Source organism: Catharus ustulatus, chromosome 2 (assembly GCF_009819885.2).
Source record: "Catharus ustulatus isolate bCatUst1 chromosome 2, bCatUst1.pri.v2, whole genome shotgun sequence".
Classification (NCBI taxonomy): Eukaryota; Metazoa; Chordata; class Aves; order Passeriformes; family Turdidae; genus Catharus; species Catharus ustulatus.
In genome coordinates this window covers 98,200,761-98,222,935 of record NC_046222.1, presented here as the reverse complement: position 1 = coordinate 98,222,935, position 22,175 = coordinate 98,200,761, and the positions used below count along the sequence as shown (strand labels likewise).

General features: G+C 40.9%; 2 protein-coding genes across 2 annotated transcripts in view; one reads left to right on the top strand and one right to left on the bottom strand.

Annotated features, from left to right (window-relative positions):
- Nucleotides 1-411: 411 nt before the first annotated feature.
- On the top strand, nucleotides 412-19,036 carry LAMP1 (lysosomal associated membrane protein 1). Its single transcript, XM_033052367.1, has 9 exons — nucleotides 412-496; nucleotides 9,430-9,545; nucleotides 10,872-11,085; nucleotides 11,219-11,380; nucleotides 14,405-14,619; nucleotides 16,032-16,154; nucleotides 17,012-17,081; nucleotides 17,248-17,418; nucleotides 18,034-19,036. Exons 1-9 carry the CDS (start codon nucleotides 460-462, stop codon nucleotides 18,171-18,173), a joined length of 1,248 nt encoding a protein of 415 aa, XP_032908258.1. The 5' UTR covers nucleotides 412-459; the 3' UTR covers nucleotides 18,174-19,036.
- Nucleotides 18,665-22,175, bottom strand: part of GRTP1 (growth hormone regulated TBC protein 1) — a 36,217-nt gene continuing 32,706 nt past the window's right edge. The window contains exon 8 of the mRNA XM_033052368.2: nucleotides 18,665-20,867. Within this exon, the coding sequence (XP_032908259.1) occupies nucleotides 20,778-20,867 (90 nt within the window). The 3' untranslated portion in view covers nucleotides 18,665-20,777. The remainder of the gene's footprint in view (nucleotides 20,868-22,175) is intronic.

Sequence of the window (22,175 nt, the reverse complement as noted above, 5' to 3'; positions counted from 1 at the left end):
TTGGAACACATGTGACTCATATATAAACATGGGTATACATAGATAGAACACTTCAGAGATAACAGACCATCAACTTCCAATGCTTTTATACAGCTGGGACTGAAGCAATTCTCTGCGAGGCGACTGTACTCACCTCAGAGTGCTTCTAGACTGAGTGGCAGGAAGCAGGCTGTGGAGCAGTACAGAGCTCGGCGGGGCCACCCGCACCCCAGCTCACCGTCCCCTCACAGCGCCGCCGCCGCCCCCGCTCCCCGGCCCCGCTCTCGCGAGATCCCGCCCTCCCTCACAGCGCCGGCCGCCTCACGTGACGGGCGGGCCGGCCGTGTGACGTCAGCGGTCACATGACCGGCCGGGCCGTCGCCAGAGCGCCCCGAGCGCGGAGCCGCTGCCGCCGCCCCCTGCCCGCGCCCGCCCTCGGCCCGTGCCCGCTGCCGCCGCGCCCCGTTCCCGCACCCCGACATGGCCCGGGGGCTGCTGGCGGCGGCCGCCCTGCTCGGTAAGTGAAGGGGACGTGGGCGGCCTGTGCGCTCGGCGGGCTGGCAAGGGGGGTCGCAGCGGCCTGAGGTGGCCCTGGGGCCGGCGGCGCCGGACGCGGCACCTGTAACTGGAGAGCCGGCCGCTGCCGCCTGCTGTCGGCGTTCCCGGGTGCTGACAGACCCGCGGGGGCTCAAGGTTCTCGGGGGGCCATCGCGCCCCCTCTCCGCGCCTGTGGCACTCGGGAGCCTCTGAGGGCAGGGACGGACGGGAGGCGGCGGCTGCCGCGCTCGGCGCAGTGACCCGCGTCAGAGCCGGTCTGAGCACCTGCCTTGGATGGAGGCACAGCGCTCCGGGAAGAACCTGGAAACGCGCCTGGAGCACGAGGCGTGGAGACGCGGGAGCTACTGATGTCATTGCTAGGAAGCAGCGCTTTTCTGTAGGGCATGCGGTGCTCCGTTGTTTAATGGCTTTCTTCCTGCCGTATCTTGAGTAAAATACGAAACGTGTCTGGAATAGAGAGATATCAGTGCCTTGATGAGAAGGTTTGTTAGGGCCGCAAGACTGTCTTATACAAGGAAATGTGTCGTTCTTGTTTACTGATAACTACCTTGCCTTTGGTTTCTTGTCTTGAAAGCCACATCACACAAAGCTATCAGGTTTCTGAGATGTGGCTTTGGCAGCAAAGGAAACTTGTTCAGCAGCCGGCCAACATATTTCCCAAATAAAGTAGCAGTTGAGAATGCTTATCTGCCATCGTTTTTGAGATGGAACAGTCTTTGCAACTCGTGTAACGTCTCTTGGATAGTAAATATCATTGTCACCATTGACCGTACTTCAGTTTCACTGAGCCTAAAAGATGCCACTCGCAAAGGGCACTGAGCAGTTCAGATATCCAGCCCTCGTGAGCCAGTGTAGCAAGCACAGTGATTTACAGAGCTCCTTGGCAGCTTTTTAGGGCTGCCAGCTGAAGTGTTGTTTAACTGGTGTTACAGTGGGAATTACATGAATAGTTTGTTTGATATAGTTATGGCTTAAATGAAGAATTACTTTATAGTTGCTTTCAAATCAGCTTTTGCGGTTATGTGGTACTGCAGTTAATACTTTCGGTCCATGGAGTAGTCGTCTTCTGCTTGATTGGCAGTTGCAAAGATCATTCAGTGCATTGTCTTTGTCACTCTCTGGCATGTAAAATGTGTCAGGTTCTGCAACTGAGGCAACAGAATAGTTTATTTTCCCATAGAGTAACTATTTACTGATAGCCGGGACTTTGTACCAGTGTCTAGTAGCTTTGTAGCTGGGTGTTTCTGCATAACTTTATACTACAATCTTGGGGAAAGATTTTGGTGCAAATAGAGACCCCTTTCTTACTAGAGTGTGGGGTTTGGGTTGTAGCTGAGGGGAGAAGAATAAGAGATAATAATAATATCTGGGCTGAAGTCTTCAGGTATTTTAGGTCATCTGCAGCCTTGTAGTCATCTGAGTGAACACTGGTTATGATAAGGTCATGATCACAGGAGACTGAAAGATTAGCATGGGTGGGGCAGATGTGAAAACTTGTTTGGTGATGCCTTGACTTATGGACAGCAGAATTTTTTTTCCCACCTGAATACCTCACCATACCTCACTTACTGTTTCAGTTTTTTATTTCGATTGATCAGCAAGCACTAAGCTGAATGCTTCACATGTCAGCATGGAGCATTTTGTAATTAATCTCCTTGGAAACATCAAACATACATATGGAATAAAGAAAATATGTAGGTAGAGTATGGTGCATGCAGGGAAAGGGGGCTATGGGAATGGGGAAATGGAAGCACCTCCCCTAAACTTAGCTGCTGCTTTTTGAAATACTGAGTAGGATGGTGCTTGTCTGTTGTTGAGCACGATGAGTCAGTTGGGTTGTGTGCCAAACCCAACAGAGCTGCTCGAGCTCTGTGTGATCTAGAGCACCCGAACGTTTTTTCATTACTGAAACACAGACACATCGGAGAATACTTTCCTGAAAATTTAAGATTAGAATCAGACATGGATTCAGTGTAGTGAATAAGTAATGAAGTGTTTGAGAGTTGCTGAAGGGAAAATTAATTTTTCAAGGTAGTTTGATGCCATTTCAGAGTCACTGACGCAAAATCCACATGTTTCTATTGCACAACTCTAGGCCAAAAAGGAATTTCAAACCTTGCTACCAACGTAGAGATAGTTGAGAGAAACTTGATAATGAATTCCAGCCAGTGAGCAATCTGGTGGTGAATTTTTTTTTCAGGTTTGGCATTATCAGGTGTTTGGAACTGAGACCAGTATGACTTGATTTTCACAAAATCTAGCTGCTTTAATGTTGAGCAACTTTCGAAATATTGTTTTACCAAATGCTGCCCTTGACATAGTGCTTGCTTGATAGCTGCTTGAAGTGTGTTGACACAGTCTCTAAGGATCTGAATTAGTGTGCCAGTCATCATGTGATGGGTTACTTAGCTTTTCTGACTCGTGAAGTAGCTTCTTACTTGCTGAGAACTCTGCAGATTCCCTGACATGCCACTTTTGAGCTGTGTTTCCAAGGTTTCTGTTCCGGCTGACCAAGGAGTTTTATTTTTGGTGTAACCTGCTTCTAGATTGTTCTGTAGCCATTAGGATATTTTCTAACCAGTAGCAGATAACAAAATTAAGAATTGCCTCTAAGTGCAGAGGAACCTGACTCAAAGAAAAGATTGATGTTCTGTTGCAACATTAACTGCTGTTGTTATCTCTGATAAGCCTTTGTAGGTCTCAAAGATAAAAGTTTATTTCTAGCAAAAGGCACACCTTGCTTTTGCTTGATTGCAGTTTCAACAGTTTGTCTTTGCTCTCAAGTCAGCCATGATTATTTGGAAATTCCTTGAGAAAGCTTGGTGCTGAAATGGATTTCTTGGTATGTGTTCTCTTAAGCTTGGCAGAAGATACTTGGGCATATGACTGGTGGGAATTACAACAGCTGTTTGAACACTCTCTTGCATTATCTTGATTCTATATTGCGTACTTTTAAATGTACCTTATGTTTTGGTAAATCAGGATTCCACAGTTCTTGGGCATCTGACTTGAAGATGGACTGGTCTTAGTCCTGTCAGTCTTAGTATAACATTGTCTTAACCTTCTCTGTCACTTGACAGCACCACTGATTATCAGTACTACTTTTTCTACTGTTAATTCCAAATGTGAGAGTCTTAGGTGCAACCTGGCATTAAGAGTACAGTTTAAATGTACTTCAGCTCTGCTCAGTGGGTACTTGTTCTCTCTCCAGTGTTCAGCCTTGAGCACAGAGTTCACAGTTAATACATTTGATTTTCTTGTATTAAACTCTGATGACATCTGTTTTCTTAACAAGAGCTCACTCCATATGATATGGGAACACCTTTTACTTTCCTTGACAGGGTTAAGATCTACCCTACAGGACTAGGAGAGTGGTTTTACTCAGGCAGTTAGTTTATTGCCTTATTTCCAATATCTTCTCTTCTGAGGAAGCTTTCTCTTTAAATAGTGACACAGTGCTTCTTTCTTCAAAACATTGTTTGGGGCTGGCAGCTGCCTTGAAGAATGTGTATTAGTTGTGTGGTGTGATACAGCAGCACTAACCAGAGCCAGTGCAAAATGGACTTGTGTGAATACTGAAAGGGGTCTGGCCAGGGGAGTTCAGCTCTCCCAGTGTACTCATGCAGTCAATTGCTGTAGAGCTATCCCAAGACTTCCTTCCTCTATATAGGAAGCCATAAAGAAGTTTCATGTGACTGAACTTGATGCAGTTGTGCAATTCTGTGGTCAAATGGCAAGTGCAGATAACCTTTCATTTTTAATGCTTTTGTACATGCATACATTGGTTTATAAAGACAAAAGTTATTAATCTGCAAACTTGAATTGATAAACAAAATGTTTACAGTCTTAATTGAAGTCAAGAGTATTAAAACCATAATCTGAGATTGCATGAATTTGTCTCTTGGTTGGCAAGGATGCATAGCCTGGGCTGGATCAGGAACTTGATATAATCAGGTGCTGCACCTGCACAAGTGTAGCTGGTTCTCTTATCCCCTAAAGTACTCTCATGCATCTTTAAATTAAGCTCTTCTTTTCCAAATCACTGTGTGTGTATTCAAGTGAGTCCAGCCGAGTCTTTTCTGCCAGCTTTCCAGATAGCCAGCATTCAGTCTCATGTGTCTGTTGGTGAAAGGTAAGTATAACTTACAATTTTATGGAGACCATCTTGCCTCTTGCAAAGTGTTTTGTACGTCAAGCCTGTCAAGGGATTTTCCTGCTTTCAGTTGTAACTGTCTTCTTCTTTCTGTATCATCCTGAGGTGGTAAAGGTTCTGGACTGTAAGGAAGTGACCTCGACTTGGTCTTCTGATAAAGGACTTGGACTCGGTCTTCCACTGGGAATGGTGCACACATTAGAAGACAGAATATTGTAGAAGAGCAGAAATCCTCAGGGCTTTTTCCATTCTATGGCATAGATTTAGGAGTTTAAAGTGGTGACTAAGGTTATCACTGTTAACAAAATGGCTCTGAGATTACAGGATCATTCTGAACCATCAGAATGAGTAAATTACTGGGCAATTTGGTTAACATGGACCATAGAAAATAAAACTTCTTTAGATAATAAACAGCATTTCTTATCTCCTTGGATTAATGCCCCACAGATAGCAGTATTCGCTGTGTTTGTCATCAGAACACCTGGGGCAAAGGTGCAGGGCAACACGTGAGCAATGCAGCTTAGGTACAGAATGAAGTAAGGCTGGATCCCAGAGTGTTGCTGCACAGTAATTCCAGGGTGGGCTGGAGCCAAGGGGAGTCTGTAAGTGTGGCCAGGCTGTGGGGTGCTCTGAACCCCCTCACAGCACATCCTGAGAGCTGGCAGCTGCACTGTGCTGCAGCTGTGGTTTTCCTCCTGAACCCACAATTGATGTAACTGCAGACAGTACCATCCACTGGATATCTGTATGGCTTAAAGTACTGATGATACAGGATGTGTGCCCAGATGGATTCGGATGGCTTGCTGCCCTTTACTCCAAGAGGAAGAAAAATGCTAAAGATGTTTTTACTTTTGCAGGAAACATGACTGTGGTGATAAACCCCAGATTATACAGAAGTAGCTTTTGTGTTTCCTTATTGTCAGCGTTCCATGTTTCTAATAAAAATTGCAGGCAAAGTAAATCATTAACTGTAGTAACTGCAGTCCCCTTTGCAAGCAGATGGTGTACACAATTACCATTAAATATGCTTGGTTTTCTAGCACACAACAACCTTTCGTCTCTCTCCCTTAGCAGGTTTCCATTATATGGGAGAATAAATCAGGGTAGCTGTGTTTGACTAACAGGATTTCAGTTATAAGAAGGTTGAAACCTGACAGCAGGTGCTAGATTGGTTTGTTAGCTTTGTAGTTTTTAGCTTAAACCAAACAACTTTATGAGGTGGATTTCTTTAAGATAAATTGTTAGACAATCAAGGAAGTATTTGTTTTGTTTGACTTATTTATTTTATTTCAGGCTGTCAATATACTTTGAGGTTTTTTGAGGTAGGTATGTTAGATAAAGAAGGATGCTGGATTTAATTCAAGCAACATCTTCAGTTGTTGCTTTAACAGTTACTTTAAGTGTTTTCTTGCATGAGACTGTAATTGCAGAAATGAGGTATAAAGTGAGAGATTGTCTTATGATTTTCAATTGAAAGTATGCAGCTAGAATAAATATTTTAAGCAGTCTTTTTTTGGAACTTAATGGAATACAAAGGAAGCATCTGAAATTTCTTTGATATTAGTACATTTTTGGTAATTCCTTTACTATATATCCGTAATGTAGTGTTTCCTGCCAAGTGAATAATGAACCTAACAGAACTTACATTTTTGCTGTTGAAAGGTCTTGGACTGCTTCATTTAAATCTGAAGTACTGCACTTGTTGTGCCACAGATAATTGTCATAGAGGGCTCTGCAGTTTCTTAAGAGGAACATTTAAAGCCTAAAGTTAAGAATTGGGAGGTTGTATCAGTCTTTTGTGTTTAACTGCAAATAATGATATTGTTCTGAAATGTACAAACAATATTCTCAATTTGTAGATATTCCCTGATAGAATTAAGCAATACATTATGTTACTTTGTTAGAAATATTCCCAGGATAGATTGATTCAACGTCAGTTTGCTTTTCTGTAGTCTTGACATTTTGACTGTAGGCCTGTAGTATTTGTGGGCTGCTGATGATTCACACATTAATCACTACTTGACACTGAAACTGCCTTCACAAAACTCAACAGCTGCTTTCCTGTGAGACCCAGTGAGCTGTTCCTCTGCCTTAAACTGGCTGGAGTAGAAACCTTATTTCTTTCAGTCTTTATTTGTTCTTCAGTGGTTTTTTTCTAATTTTTCTTTGCTCCTATGTCCCATATGTTTCACTTGGTTTCATCTGCATTCCTTTGGGACCTTGGGAGCAGATGGTGCTGCAGCTCTGTTCTCTCTGATCACCATCCCTGTGAGTGTTGCCTTACTTGCAATGAAACAGCTCTCACCACTCCACCGAGGACAGCTCAGTGTCTCGTGCTGGATGTGTCTGTCTCATCACTGAAACTGCAAATCCAGCCACTGCTGAATGTTTCTTAAGAAAGACTATAGCATTTGTTCCACACTACTGAAATCTGGATTCATACAATGATGTGATTTTAACCTTACGAAAACCTAGTAGTTTTGCAGGTGTTACTATTTAATGTTTAGTCATGCCCCTTATTCTTTATTACTTAAACTTGCTGAGGGTGATTTATCAGCTCTTCATTACCAGAATTTGTCTTTCATTTGATGCTTTCTGGTATCTTGGCGTCATCTGTTGTTCTCTGTATCACGGTAATGGTCGTGTTTTCATTTGGGTCAGCAACATTTTTCTTAATTGTTTTCCAGTCTTTTCTTTCCCCTGCATTTCTTTTAAAAATATTTTTTTCTTTCGTTCTTCTACTCTGTTACTTCATTATTTTTAGCTCCAAAATTGCTGAGATTATAATAGCCATCAAACAAGGGAGTCTGCATGCACACTGAAGGTTTTCATTCTAGCACATTTTTCAGTCATAGTGTCAGTTGAAGGAGCAATGAATTCTTATTCCCTGCCTCTACACTTTTCTAGGCTGTGCTAGAAATCTTCAGGAAAGAGTAGGCAACTTGCTTTGGAGAAGACTAGTGCTTGCATGAAATGTAAACAAATTCCAGATGTAAATGCAAATTGAAGGAAACTTGGCAAATTGAAACTTCCATGTGGATGAGCATGTTTCTGATACTGCTCTGAACTGCAATAACTAACATTTCTTTGTGAATATGTGGTCCTTAATGAATATATTATACTGGACATAAAGACAAAGGTAGGACAGTTTTAATTTGAAATAAGTTTTCTACACTATCTATTCTTAAGCTTTTTGATTCTTCTATCTCTGATTTCAAGTCTAGGCTCCCCAAAAACTGGGTAAAGTTGAATGAATTCCAGTTTCAGCTTTGCACTCTTTGGTGCTGGGAGAGGATGTGATGATGTTGCTAAGGGGAAGGCAACAAGGGAAAATGCTTGCTGGGTGCCAGAGAAATAGTTTCCAATGTGTTCCTGCAACTGATGTGCCTTTTACTGAAGTCCAGCTGACAAGAGTCCAATTTTTCCTAATAATTGTCTTCATACAATTGTACACGCCATAGCTTGCAGAGAAAAGTTTTAAGGTTCGTTTTTTGAAAACTTCTCAGGGCAGGAAGCTAGCTAATGGATAATCCCTCACCTGGCTGTTTTTGCTGTTATCAACAGTTGAATGGATTAGCATGTTTAACTCCTTAAAGCTTATTTGCTTGTGATAATGGCTTATGTCTGGCAGCTGTTTTTTTATCAGGTTTTCTGCAAGACTGAAGTTGTTGCAAATGCAAACTCATAAAGTGCTAGCATGAAAATGGTGCAGGTTTTTTGCAGTGAGGTTCACTTGGGGAGTGGTGGTGGTGACAAATTGAGAACCTGAAAGATAAAAGGTTCTAAAATAACGAAGTCAGGTGCAAGAGTACTGTCAGGTATCCCTTACCACAAATGAAGTAGGAGATAACCAGCTTTCCAGCCTGCCACAGTGCATGCCCTGCGTGAAGCTCTGTTGGCAGTGGGCACTGGTCACGCTGGTGCCAGTCCATGCTGCCGTCAGAAAGGATGATTGTGTGCGCCTCTTGCTGTGTGTTCTTGCAAAGTTGGTACTTTAGGCAGTTGTACTTGGCGTGCTCTGAGCATAGAGGCTGGGATGGAACAAGGGGCAGAAAAGCTTTTCTCTGCTTTTCTCAGCAGCTCAGTCTGAGTTTAGCTGAAACCAGTCAGGAAAACATAACCTCAGTCTGTGTCAAGGTCTTGGCCTCTTCCTCCTCTAAAGTGTGGAGAGCGTGAGGAAGGTAAAGAGCAGTTCTCCTGGCAAGGGTAGCATGCTCTATCATGCTGTTTTTGGCAGTGCCATTGAAACATCTGCAGTTAATCTAAGCTTTCTAAATGCTGCATTCAGTGCATGTACAGCTGAGTGTCCTGGTACAGCAGGAGTGAAGGCTGCATGGTGTGCTGTGGGGGGAAGGCACAGTGTTGGAGGCTGGCAGGATCAGATAAGCTAAGTCAGGTCTGGCTGAAGATGGTAAAATTGTTTCTGTGTGCCAAGAACACTGAAGCTGCCTTGAACACTATGACTGGTGTTTGTTGCATGTTTTTCTTATCTCTTAGGACCCAGCATGTCAACAGTTTTGGTTTGGGTGGCTTTATATTTTTATAAATGAGGTGTTTAATTTGCCTTCTGTTTGTTAGTGATGTTGAAGCTAGTCTAGAGACTGTTAATGCCCAAGTTTCCAAACTCAACTGATTCTTAAGTCGTACTCCCAAAATGTACAGTTGTACTTATTTGTCTCTTTGGGATTAAAAATGCAAATTTATGTGACACCAAGTTAACCACTTTTTATTTTTATCAGGCTTTTTACAGGCTTCCTCTTCATTTGAAGTGAAAGATCCAAGTGGTAAAGTCTGCATAATTGCTGATTTGACAGTAGCCTTCTCAGTGGAATACAAAATCAGTGGGAAAAAAGAGGTAAGGGCAGAGAGTATGTTACTGCTTGTCATTTATTAGTGTTTTTAGTATTTGGAAGATATGTGGTGTCTTTGCACATGTGCAGTATTTAAACTTTCATTGGAAGTTTGTCTGTGCATGAAAAACTTCAACAAAGGTTTTTGCTCTCCCAGTCATGTTGCATCAGCTTTTCTCTGCTATGGATGCTTCTTCTAATTAAACAGCAAAGTTGAACCTGCCTGAAACAATCACAAACAAAACATGTGAAATTACTTTTGTGACCGAAATTCCACGTCTGTTATCTTGATAACTGAAATGGCTTTCATTGGAACTATAAAGGCAAAAAGACCACCTTTTGTAGTTTTCTTTTGATAACTTGGTCACACTCACATAGACTAAGTCTAAACTGAAACAGGTTGCTGACATGTAGCTTTTGAACTTTTTAAACTCTGGAAATCTGTGACCTTATAACTTAGCAAATCTCTAGGTTTCAGTGTATCTACAGACTAGTACAATGCTTACAAATTGTTCCATATTATCAGCAAAAGCTTGGAAATGGAAAATTAATATTTTGCCTTAAGAAATAAGTTTTGGGGGGTTTTGTATCTTCACTACTGAATAGGAATTAGGAATTATTTAGAGTCTTATTGCAGTTTTGTGTTGTTGATTTTTTTCCTCCTAACCATCAGTGTAATACAAGGTTAAAAAAATCATACTTCTTTACCAGTGATGTACTTGCTATGTGGGATTTGAGCTGAGCCTTATATTGTATAATCCATGTTTGTGGTGCTGATGGTCTGAAATCCTGCTGATACTGGTATATGTGTTTGCATTCAAAACTGGCTTCTTTCATAACATATATTTGTCTGTTTCTTCTTGTAAACAGTAAACTCAGAACTTGCCAGAAAATGTATTAGTCTTCGGATATCACATTTCTTCACAATGTGTAATAAAGCGTTGCAGCCAATGTAATGTGTGATGTACCATTCGCTTTTGTTTTTGCTTAGTTGTATTACAAGAAGCAAAGCTTAAATTCTCCAGTTTTTCACATGACCAGAGTTTGCCAGATTTGATTCTTGCAGTACAAAAGTATCTGCAAATTCATATTGCTGGTTTAGGAAGAAAAGAAGTCTAAGAGGTGCTGTGAGTATGCACTGTTTTGTCCTCCAGTTTCAGAGAGAAAGATTCTCAAACTTGAATGCCAGTAACATGCTGCTTGCTATACTGGTATATAAGTAGACATCTTATAGTATATATTTATGTCTGCTGTTTGTTTGTAACGATTTATTAGGATATTTAAAAAGGTGTGAGGAAAAACTTACATGTATTTTATTTTCTACCCCACAGTTTGTACAATTTTTTCTTCCGCAAAATGCTTCAGTAGCCTCACAGAGCTCATGTGGTAAAGGCAACACATCTCATCCAGTTCTGGTATTGGATTTTGGAGCAGGACATTCATTAAGCCTGAATTTCTCAGAATCTGCAGACAAGTACCAAGTTGAAGAGTTTGTTTTCCACTACAATCTGTCAGATGCAACTTTATTCCCAAATTCAACTGCAGGTAAAATGAAAACTTCCTGTTGTTATTGTGAAACCTTTCCAGATGTAATACTGAGTCCTTTCTTTAAAGGAAATATATACTCTAAAGTAGTATGCACTCATTAGTACATACTAATGCAATGTATCTTTTTCAGGAGATGTGAAGACTGTATCACATAAAAGTATTATTCAGGCACAAATGGGCACAAAATACAGATGCATCAACTCCAAGCACATCAATATGAAGAATGTGAATGTTACTTTTAGCAATGTCACTTTGGAAGCCTATCTCACAAATGGCACTTTAAGTGTGAACAGTAAGTATCTTGTAACAGAAAATGTACTTGATGAGCTAATATCTGCAATAATAGTTTTTTTCTTTTTAAGTCCTGACTAATCATATTTAAGGTGGTTACAAGCTGGATCTGAAGCTCTGATAACAGCATCTTTTGAAATGAATGGACTTGCCTCAAGTTTTCTCTGTAGGGCGTTGGAATCTGTGGCTAGGGGACAGTGCCCTGGGTTTCCATGGGTATTGTACTGGGCTCTTCATGAGTATGGGTGTTAAACCCATGCTGCAGTAGGTCGAGTGGGCACAAGGCTAAAATCCTAGTTTAAGAAGTATCTGATAACTTGCAAGCAGTATGGCCTCTACCACAGTAATTTGAGCTAGTTACTGTGTGCTCTGGGGAAAACCAGTGAAATAATGGCAGACAGTAGAGAATTGGTCTGTAGACAGCAGAAATGTACATCTCCCTACAGGAGTTATGCCAGCTGTAACAGGTTTTTCTCTTTCAGGCACAATCACAAAGTCATATTCTTATCCCGATTGCTTTTGAATCCACAAAGTACTTTTGTATTGAAAAGTAGTGTGGAATTTTACTTCAAATTATTAACGGCAACTGACTTTCATGGTGTATTCATGTCCTTTGCTTTTGTAGCAGCAGTCCTCAAACACAAAAGAGCTGTATAAACTGATCACCCATACTAACTCAAGGAGCAATAAGTGTTTTCCTTAGAGTCTTCATCTTCCTGGGAAATGTAGAACTTTTCTTTAGCTATTCATCTCATCTATGCACCTGCTAAGTTGAAAGAAATATTAAAAACTAGGGTAGCCAGTGCTAGCATGGATGGATACAATGAACAAGTGCCTTCTACTGGAGTATCTCTACCTTGTCCCATTTCTGCGAAAAATACCTTGCCTGATGCATCATAATGCTGGCATTGACTTTTATGGCTGCTTGACATGACTGGCTGAGATTTGTGTGTATCATTCCCTTGATCAAACTTTTCCATTCAGTGAACTAGTTTGGAGTAAAGATGTGTACCTACATTTATGCTCAAACTCACACCAAACCCTAATTTCTATTACTGCAGCCTTCAGAACTATATATTTTTTTTAATTATGAAACTTTGATCTACTTGTTTTACCAGGTAAATATAAGTGATCATTTATCAGCAGGCTCATACATAAGACATGATACTGGGAAGAGCTGATTTTTAACTTCTACAAAACTTCAATGAAATCTCTCCACTATCTAATACTTTTCTTTTTAACACCTTAAGATCTGCTCTTATATAGTCCTCTGGTTCCATTCTTGTAGGTTTGAGCCTTCCCCTGTCCCTTAGGCAGCTAGGTATTGAATTTTAGATCTGGAATTTTTCCCTTATATTTTTTTTTCTCTGCAAATCTGTAATGGAACAATATTTCTGTTGGTGACCTGTACAAGGCTCACTGAACGGAAGAATGATCAATATTCAGTGCATCTGCATAACTAGAAATTGTGACTTCTGTCAGTGTACTAAACTTAGTGACTGAGAGGATGGTAGTGGTTATCTGCAGCTCTGAGAGGTAGACTCCCATTTTCTCTTTGTTGGTACTTTTGCCAGCTGCTTTCCTGTAACTGTCAAGAAAAAACAAGAATTTATCTCATCTGTCCTGAAGAGCTACTAGAAACTGCTGTAAATCAATTCAGTAAAAATAATGTATCAAAACTCCAACTAGGCTAAACTTCCACTCAATGTGATTTGGTTGTTTCCGTCTCTGCCAACTTAAGTAAGACCCGCTCTGTATTGAGGTCTTGCAGATATAGGGCAATTCTCCACTGAAGTACCCAGAAAGCTGCTTTTTGGTTTCTTAGGAAGTGATTGCATTTCAGGATCATTCCAGTATCAGTCTACAAAATACAGGATCACTCCTCCTTCATCCACCTTCATTCTACCCTTGAGCTTTCCAGCAGTGGAGTACAAATAGGAAAACATGCTATGCTGGAGTGTGTGTGACTTCAGATGGTGTGATTAGAGTTCCTCTTTCTGGGCCATAATCAAAAGTTCAGCTGCTGTTTAAGGCTATTTATTAGGTGTCTTTTATCTGCAAGATAGCTATGCATTAAATTTTAGAAGTAGGCCCTTTGAGTCTGAGTTGATTGTCACTGCAGTTGTGGTTGTCCTTAAAAAGTTGCAAGTTGTTATCCCTGGCATGTGGAGATGACTTTGGCTTGGAACATGGAAGCCTCTACTTTAGTGATGTCTTTGTTATGACCTTTGGTTTTGGCTTAGATGTTCAATACAGGAACCTTCTTGGCTCCCAGATCAAGTTAAGATCTTGCTGCCACATGTTTCCAAGTACTCTGGCAAATAAATCACAGTTGCTTCCCTTGAAAGTTGCTGCTAGACTGGATGAAAAGAGAAGGTGAACTTGCACACTTCACTGCCTTATTAACCCTGTGGAGGGTGGCTCCTCGTGCAGGGCTGAAGGGAGCATGGATGTGAGAGGATGCAGCAGAAAACTTGACTTCAGTAGCAGTGTGTTAGAATCCCCTTGTTAAGGACAGAAGAGCTACAACAATATCTTAAGGCTTCTCTGGGTATTGCCAGAATAATGAGAATGAGGAGAAGGAGAACACATCTCCTGGGGGACCAGTTTGAACAGTGGGCAGGAGAACTGTTCCTCTGCTTTTCCCACACAAGTGCCTAGAGTGAGGGATAGGGATCCAAGCCTGCCTGTGAACAGACAGCAGGAATGTTGGCTCTGTCAGATTTATCCTGACCCTATGGCAAAGCGAAATGAGGGATGTGAATGAAAGAATGGATGTGGTCACCATGAACTTCAGTAAATTACCAGCAGAGGTGTCATTTTCACGTGCCAGGCTTCAAAAGGATCTCGGACTTTGCAACAAGAGTTTAGATAATGCTTTATTATTGTGTTTCTGAGCTTTTATTATCTTTTATTAGGAAAAAAGCTACCTGAAATTGTATCTTTCTTTTCCTCGAAGAATAAAAAGGTAGATCATCTCACAGCTTCATTTTGTTTGATAATGACTGTTTTCCTTTTTCTGCAGAGACAGAATGTGCTGAAGATATGATCTCTACTACTACTATAGTGCCTACAACTCCTAAACACACTACCCAAGTTCCAACACCTGCCCCAACACCAACATCATCACCCTCAAATCCTGCAGTTGGTAAATACAATGTGACTGGTCCAAATGGAACGTGTATACTTGCATACATGGGCTTACAACTTAATATCACCTATCCAAAAAAAGATGGAAAGGTACATTTTGATTTTTGTTTCTTCAAAGCCTTCAAATTTCTTCTTTGGTAAAGACTTGATAAGTTATTATAAGCTAACTTGTCTTTAAAAATCCCAGGTGTTTATGTTGATCCATCACTGCCCTCTATTTAAATTGCTTAACCTGGTCTAAACTAGTGACATTTCAAACGCTCAAACTGAAAGTGGTTCTTAAGGATTTTTTTAATTCACTAAAAGCAGTATTAAACTTGTCTGTTGACTCCAGGAAGAGTATATACGGTCATTTAAGAGAAGTAGTAAAAATTACCAAGATATGAGTAACAGGGGAATCCTGTTATCAAGGTTGCAATTGAAATAAGATTTTTGAAGTGTCAAATAAAATGCAGAAATTTGGTCTGAGGCACAGAAAGAGAGAATGAGTAGTAGAAGGGAAAATTACTGCTGTAAAACCAGACAGGCTTGTGATTTAATTACTTTCCAACCAGCACTGAAGACATTTGGGTTTAACTTTGATGCTTAAAAGCCACTTAACAGCTGATTTTAATAGTAAAAAGAAAAAAAGGAAAGAAAAATACAAAAATCCAGCCCTGGCATAGGTTCTTTCCCTCCTATCGGTGCAGAGCCCAGCTTGCCAGCCCTATGGATAAACCCCGAGTCCCAAAGGGACAGTTGAACCCCCCCAGTAGGAAACAATGGTGTTGCAAAATGAACTACTGTGTTTATTTATGATGTTGATGACTGAAAGGTAAATCATGAGCACTTACAGCTGGTGTGTGGCTGTACAGTGGCTTGTTATGGTGGTAACTGTGTTTTAGCCACTTTAATTGTATAATTCTGGTGTTCTGCTTCTGGTGAAACAGGAGGTGGCAGGTAGGTTTTCTGGTCACATGAGGATCAGCTAAGCACTAACAAAAGGGCTTCTATGTAATTGTTTGGCAAGGGTGTTTAACCCACAGCCTTCTGCAGATGCAAGACAGTATAAAATCATGAACCATGGAAAAACTAAAACATTTTTAATTGAAATGACATGCAAAATGATTGTGCTGACAGGTGGTCCTCTTAATTGCTTCTACCTTATGTCAAAGCAGTATTTTATAGCATCCTGCCCTCTGTGTAGTGTGGTGGTTCTTGATGTTTTTCCTTATGCTGCAAGGACCAAAGCAGTTTGTGTGGAGAAAGTGGTGGGTTCTTGGCTGCAGCCAGTCAGAGTTGCAGAAAACTTTTTTAGATGTGCCCTTAGTTGTCTGTCAGCCTGGTAACTCAGGTGCAGCCTGCACGGGTCTGAAATGTGCACACGGATCTGCCCTGGTGTGTGGAACATAGGGGAAACACAACACTGTAGGCACGAGACACAAGCCAGCTACACCTCCACTGAGGGGAAGGTGATGTGCTCAGTCTCTTCAAGTGTTGTAACTGCTCCTCTTCTCTCGCAGATGGGTTTGGATTTGCTGAATTTCTTACCACCTAATACAACTTCTTCTGGGAAATGCGACAATTCATTTGCCTTGTTGAACCTGACCTTTGAGAAAGCGAAGGTTGTCTTCCACTTTGCATTGGTAAGAGTCTCTGTACCAAGTATGTAGGGTCTGCAGGACTTTCCATGTGGGAAAACTAACTGGGGCAAGTGCAAGAGTAGAAGAGACAGCTACAGGAAGGGGAGTAACTAGTTCCTTTGGGTTTAGTACAGGATTGAGTGGGTTTTATGCTTGGTAACCATTGTGTGAAAAGAGTATGTTTATGTATATATGCACACATATATATTTGCACAGAAAAGTATTTTGCTCGGAGTGGAACTTCCTGAAGATTGTGTTGCTTACTCTTTTAGGCTTGCAGAAACTGGGAACATCTCATCTAATTTTAAGCCTGGAGCTGGATTTAAGTCCTCATTAGTATTCTGTGTACAGCCCAAAGGCCAAGTATGCTTGTCTTCTGGTCTCCTATGATGGTTGGGAATCCTGTTTCCCACAGCCCTGCCCCAGGTGCTGTATTGGAGGACTGAATCCACTGTTTGTCAGAGCTTCATGCTCCTTTTAATGCTGATCACCTTGAGCTGTTTCTGTTAGATGACTCTACAGCTCTGTGGGGTACCAAGTTCACTGCAAGTAGGCTGCTTAAACAATGGGACTATGCCTGCAGTGTGGAAGTCAAGTCAACATTTTAGGGGTTACAAGGCTCCCTTTCACTGCCTCTTTGCCTTCTCACAAAATAATTTTCCTTAAGGTGCATACTTTAAGTAGCTTTTCTCTCCTAAATTCCATCTAAACACCTCCTTTGGATACTAATCCCATTTGTCATCTACATTTTAAAAACCTCTCTCAAAATGCGTGCCGAATGTAACTTGAACAGCTTATGTTGTACATCATCATCTTAAATGACTACTACTGATTGTTGGTTTTGGGTTTGTTTTTTGAAGAATGCAAGTGCTGAAAAATTCTTCCTGCAAGGTGTGAGTGTAAGAACGACCCTGCCTCCTGAAGCAAAAAGTAAGGACTTCTAAGAAATCTACTTCTGTGATTACTTCTGTAAATAGGATAGCCTGCATTAAGTAATGTATGAGAAATGTTGGGGATGAGTGTATCAAATTGCAGCTCTATGAGCTTACAGCTCTTGCTCTTTCACATTTATATAATAAGACTTTCTCTTACACAGATCCAAGCTTTGAAGCATCAAACAGCAGCATGAGTGAGCTGAGAGCTTCAGTGGGGAACTCCTACAAGTGCAGTTCTGAGGAGAATCTGCAGGTCACGGACCAAGCCCTTCTCAATGTATTTAATGTTCAGATCCAGATTTTCAAGATTGATGGAGACAAATTTGGACCAGGTAAGAGGTTTGCATTTAGCAGCCCCTGTCAATTCCAAGATTTGTGAAGTATACTTCAATATAAATATAACATTCTGTAGTCAAATGTCACCTTGTGGGTGCTATGCTTAGTCTCTGCATACAGTAGTCTCTCCACTACAGATGATGTGGGGGCTGATTAAGATGTCCGAGTTGAGGCAAGTGTGAGAAGTGTGTAAAAAGCTTTGAAACAACTTGGACTTGTTCCTGATGGTCCAGAGAGGCGTTAAGGAAGGGTGCTACCTTTCCTTCCAAACTATGTGCAGATAGTTGTGTGAAGGGGGCAAACCTGTCCCTTGTGACTATGATGAAACAAAATTACTGTGGGAAGGGTCACATGGATATTTATGATGGCTAAATTTGCATGTAATTAACAGTTCCTGAGGGGGAAACATAATCTCCATATTGTGTATACAACTGGTACTAGAAAGACTTTATCCTGAATGATCATGGCTAGTGGACTTGGCTTCCTTTTCATTGTTGGCAAGCTAGCTGAGACAGTTTTATCTATGTGCTGAGAGCAGAATGCTGCAGTTTTGGATGTAGCCATCTGTTGGTGCACTAGTACCTAACATGGATCTTTTTCTCTCTCTTCAGTGGAAGAATGTCAGCTGGATGAAAATAACATGCTGATCCCTATAATAGTTGGTGCAGCCCTTGCTGGTCTTGTTCTAATTGTCTTGATTGCTTACCTGATTGGCAGAAAGAGGAGCCATGCCGGATATCAAACAATTTAATTACTTGCACTAAAATCCAGCATAGATGAACAGCAATTGCAAGAGGCTGGGGGAAAAAATCCCCCTTTGTTTCCCCTGAACTGGTTGATATTGTAAGGTAACATCTTTTCTTGCAAATTGCTTCTTTAAAGTCTGCTTTATTAAATGTGAAATCATCTTGCAGCATTTAACTATGCACAAAAAATAACTTCTGAAGATTCTGGTGTTTAATTTTGCTAACTAGTTTTAATATTTACCCACTTAGAAACAAGCGAAAAGTTTTTAAGGGTGCATTTTTTGGAATTGGTGTAAGATCACATCAGCTACATATTCCAGAGAGGATAGTTGCTAACTCTGACTCAATTTCAGAACTCTTAACAAAGGGAAAAGGTTCATTATTTGCACCGCTGCCACTGAGTGATAAGTATACTGATGTTGCATTTGAAAAAAATTAGTAACAACTGACAAAATTGAAATCTAAAATCTGAACTTCACCTTGTCTCTTAGGTGTGCATTTTTTACTAAGCTTTAAACTCAATGCCTGGCACATGCAGGGTGTGAAGGATGCAATACTCAAACCTTACAGGAACTCTTTACGATTGGACAACTCCCCTGTTTGATATTTTTGATGCTATGCTAGCTCGTTAGGAGCTGGTACTTTTTTAAAATGGGTGTTATTTTTATTTACTTTTTTTTGTAAAGTGATTTCAGTCTATTCTGTTGGAAGGTTCAGAGAGATCCTGTTACTGCACATGTGTACAATATAGATCTCAATCTGCTGATTCTATTGCTTTAAACTTGGCTGGGGGGTTGTACACTTTAAGGATCAGTTCTTATGTATGCATTGCCTGTAACAATGCTAATAAAGACTTTTTTTTTCTGTATTTCTTAGTATTGCTGATCACTCTTAAAACCTTTTGTTGACCATTTATTGAGGGTTGAAGTCATGATTTGGCTGTACTTGGAAACCTTCAAACATTGTTTAGTGTGGAGTTAAAGAAGTGCTTAAGTTTTTAGTTTGTGGCACAAAGGAAAACTTTAACGTGTGAGTGTTGGAATCAGGTTGGAATCAGGTTCGTTTTGCACTTTGTGTTTGGAAACAAGGAAAGCTGTGTGTGGGTAACCTGAGACCTGGAGAAGTTAACTCTTTGAACTGCCACTTCCTGAGACATGTCCCCACAGCAGTCTGCCTGGCTAAGCCTCACTTTCTGACTTGCTGCTAAGGTTCTTAGTCTAAGGCCTGTGTAAATGATACTTCATGTTTGATTTTGAAGTTGGCCTCTTACTACAAAGTAGGAAACGCAACATCTGCTGAGGGCAATGTGCAACCAGGACACACCAAAACCTTGCACAGAACACTCCTGACCAAGAGAACCTGATGCAGGGCAGTGAGGCTGCTGTACTAAGACCAAATGCCCTGTGACCTTGAAGGTACCTGGAAGCTATGAATTTTGCTAGTAGTGAATATTGTTTCCTAGAAGAATGTTACTGCTGCTATCCTTACAATTCAGTACTTGAGGAAAAAGGGATATCCCATAAGGGATAGGATAGCTCAGAATCACTGCTGAGTAGCAGTCTTTAGTTGTCTAGAAAAGCACTCCTCTACTTCCTCTGAAAAAGGTGATTCTTTTTTTTCTGCTGAGGAATAAAAAATTCTCAATTTGTAGGATAGGGGAAAGCCATGCTTCACAAGGAATGAAGAGAGCTTGGAGTAAATTCTGAGAAGGATTGTGCTGTTCAAAGGTGAGGCTTTCCACAGCAGCTGCACAGGGACCATGCAACCCCACACAATGCTCCAGTTGCCTTTCCTCCTTTCCCCAGCTGGAAGGAGAGGATTTGGCCACCAGAGGGCTCTGTATGGACAAGAAATCAATTCCCAGACTCCTGGCCCAAGCAGGGCTGAAAGTGGCCTGGTGCCAGTGCAGACTTTGGAACTACCCAGTATCTTCCCGTCAAAGAAGTCTGTCTGTTCATGGATGTCTTTACAAGTGTTTCTCCTCAAAATTTTAGGGACATGGGTGTGGGAGAATTGCACTACTGCTGCTCTATCTCACACTGCATACATCAACTGCTAGTGAAGATAACTGATTGCTCTCTTGCCCTGTACTTTGCTGTATTTGAGTTCCTTAAGTGAGAACAGTGAGGAAAAAGATGCCTGTATTCCAGCCAGTGACTGGCAGTCAGGACTCAGATCACATATTTTACTCTCTACACCAAGGAACAGGTTCTGACAAATTAAATTAATTTATTTTGTACAAATAGTAATGATGTCACAGTTAACACAGTAATACATAATTTTATACATCTGTTTGCTTTTAATATTACAAAGTTCCCTGGGACTATTTTTTTAAAAGGAGGGTCCTGACATGGATCACATTCTAGTCTGAAGATACCTTAATCCTTAAAAAATAAAAACAACACACCACCAACAACAATAACAGAACCACCAGTTCCAGATATCAAATCTGACATACAGTACAAAGTGTTAACACACTTACTTGAAAGGCAGGAAAATTGGTCAAGTGTCAATTAATTCATGGAAAGCTTAAAGTGTGCTTTAATCAGTGCAAATAGAGGAATGTGTCAATTGCTGTAGTATCTGACCACCTGGTTACATCTGGCACATTATCCCTGAGAAAGCAACTTCTCCCTGCAAGTCTCTCGGAGTTTGTTGATTGTTGCCATGGATAAGCTTCCAGGATCAGTGAAGATTTTCTGAGGGCAAACAAAGAAAATTCTTAGTTAAAATGCTGGCTCTGGACAGCATGCTAGAATTCTCACATATTCTCCGAGGTGTGAAATCCCTGCTTTGCTGTCCATACTGTGAAATTGCTCTTTGGCCTTCCTGTAACAGGGTAACTTTGTCTACTGAGCTGTAAACACACAGTAAATCTACAGCTCATTAACAAGTGCTGTAAATTACAGAAAAGCAGCAATACAAAATCTGGTTTGAACGGGTGTCTAGTTGAGATTATTTTAGATGGCAGGTGCTGGAAAGTGGCATATTTAGAACATATTAAACTGCCTTGGGTAATGTGACAAAGCACTAGTGCACTTCCCATGTGGTGCTAGCAGAGGTGGTTCAGGCTCTGGAACACAAACCAGTGTCTTCCTACTGCAAAAAATCAGTTTTAATCCCTCACAACACTGCCTTTGCTCCTCTACCATGCTTTCCAGGGGAGTAATGGAGATGGATGCAAGAACTTTGATCCATTCTGAATGCTATCACACATCTCCAATTACTTTTTTCCTTTTGTTCTTGCTTGTTGTTCAAGAACAATACCTTTGTTACCACTACTTCACCTAGAATTTCTGAGTGAACAAAAGTGTGAAGCAAAGCTACAGGTTTATGCACTTCAAGCTACAGTTAAGGTGTGCGGGCACCTCAGTTCTCTGAAGCTGTTAAATGACAGCTCTAAAGACAAGACTGTAATGAAACCAGTTCAGAACAGCTTTTTGGCTAAAAACTAAGGTTCTCATCTGGGGAAGGAGGCATAAAGATACCTGTCATCACCTCTACTGGTACTAATACCTTTACTGCTGAAAAAAACCCCAACCCAACAAAATCCAAGCTCAAAAGTACATGTTTCAAAGCTAAATTGTCTCTCTAATTGCCTTCAAAGCCCCATTACTACGGTAAATAACAGTTAAAGTTCTTCTACTCAGGGTCACTGCAAGAAAAAGGTGGTTGATTTTCTGAAAGTAGCTAGTGTAAAATTTAACACAATTAAAGAGGGGAGAAGTCCTTCAAAGACAAGTGTTAGCATTAGCCTCTGAACAGGTGTTCTTAAGGCAGTTAACATTTAATAAAATTCTTATTCTAAACCATTTATGGAATGGAAAAACCCCACAAACATCTCCCTTCTAAATTAAAATTGTACCTGTGATTTTTTTTTCTTGCTCCTTTAATTAAAAGACTTAAAAGTGTCAGGAAATTAAGCTAATTTTTCTTCTATATGAACTATAATGAATGTTAGTATAAATGATAGCCTGCTGTGACTGACCTATGAAAAGAGATGTGCC

What these genes read in the sequence shown, in the direction of transcription:
- LAMP1 (XM_033052367.1), top strand. Translation starts at nt 460, where the DNA reads ATGGCCCGGGGGCTGCTGGCGGCGGCCGCCCTGCTCG. An exon ending in AAATCAGTGGGAAAAAAGAG is followed by an intron (nt 9,546 to 10,871) that starts GTAAGGGCAGAG and finishes TCTACCCCACAG; the next exon opens with TTTGTACAATTTTTTCTTCC. An exon ending in TTGTCTTCCACTTTGCATTG is followed by an intron (nt 16,155 to 17,011) that starts GTAAGAGTCTCT and finishes TGTTTTTTGAAG; the next exon opens with AATGCAAGTGCTGAAAAATT.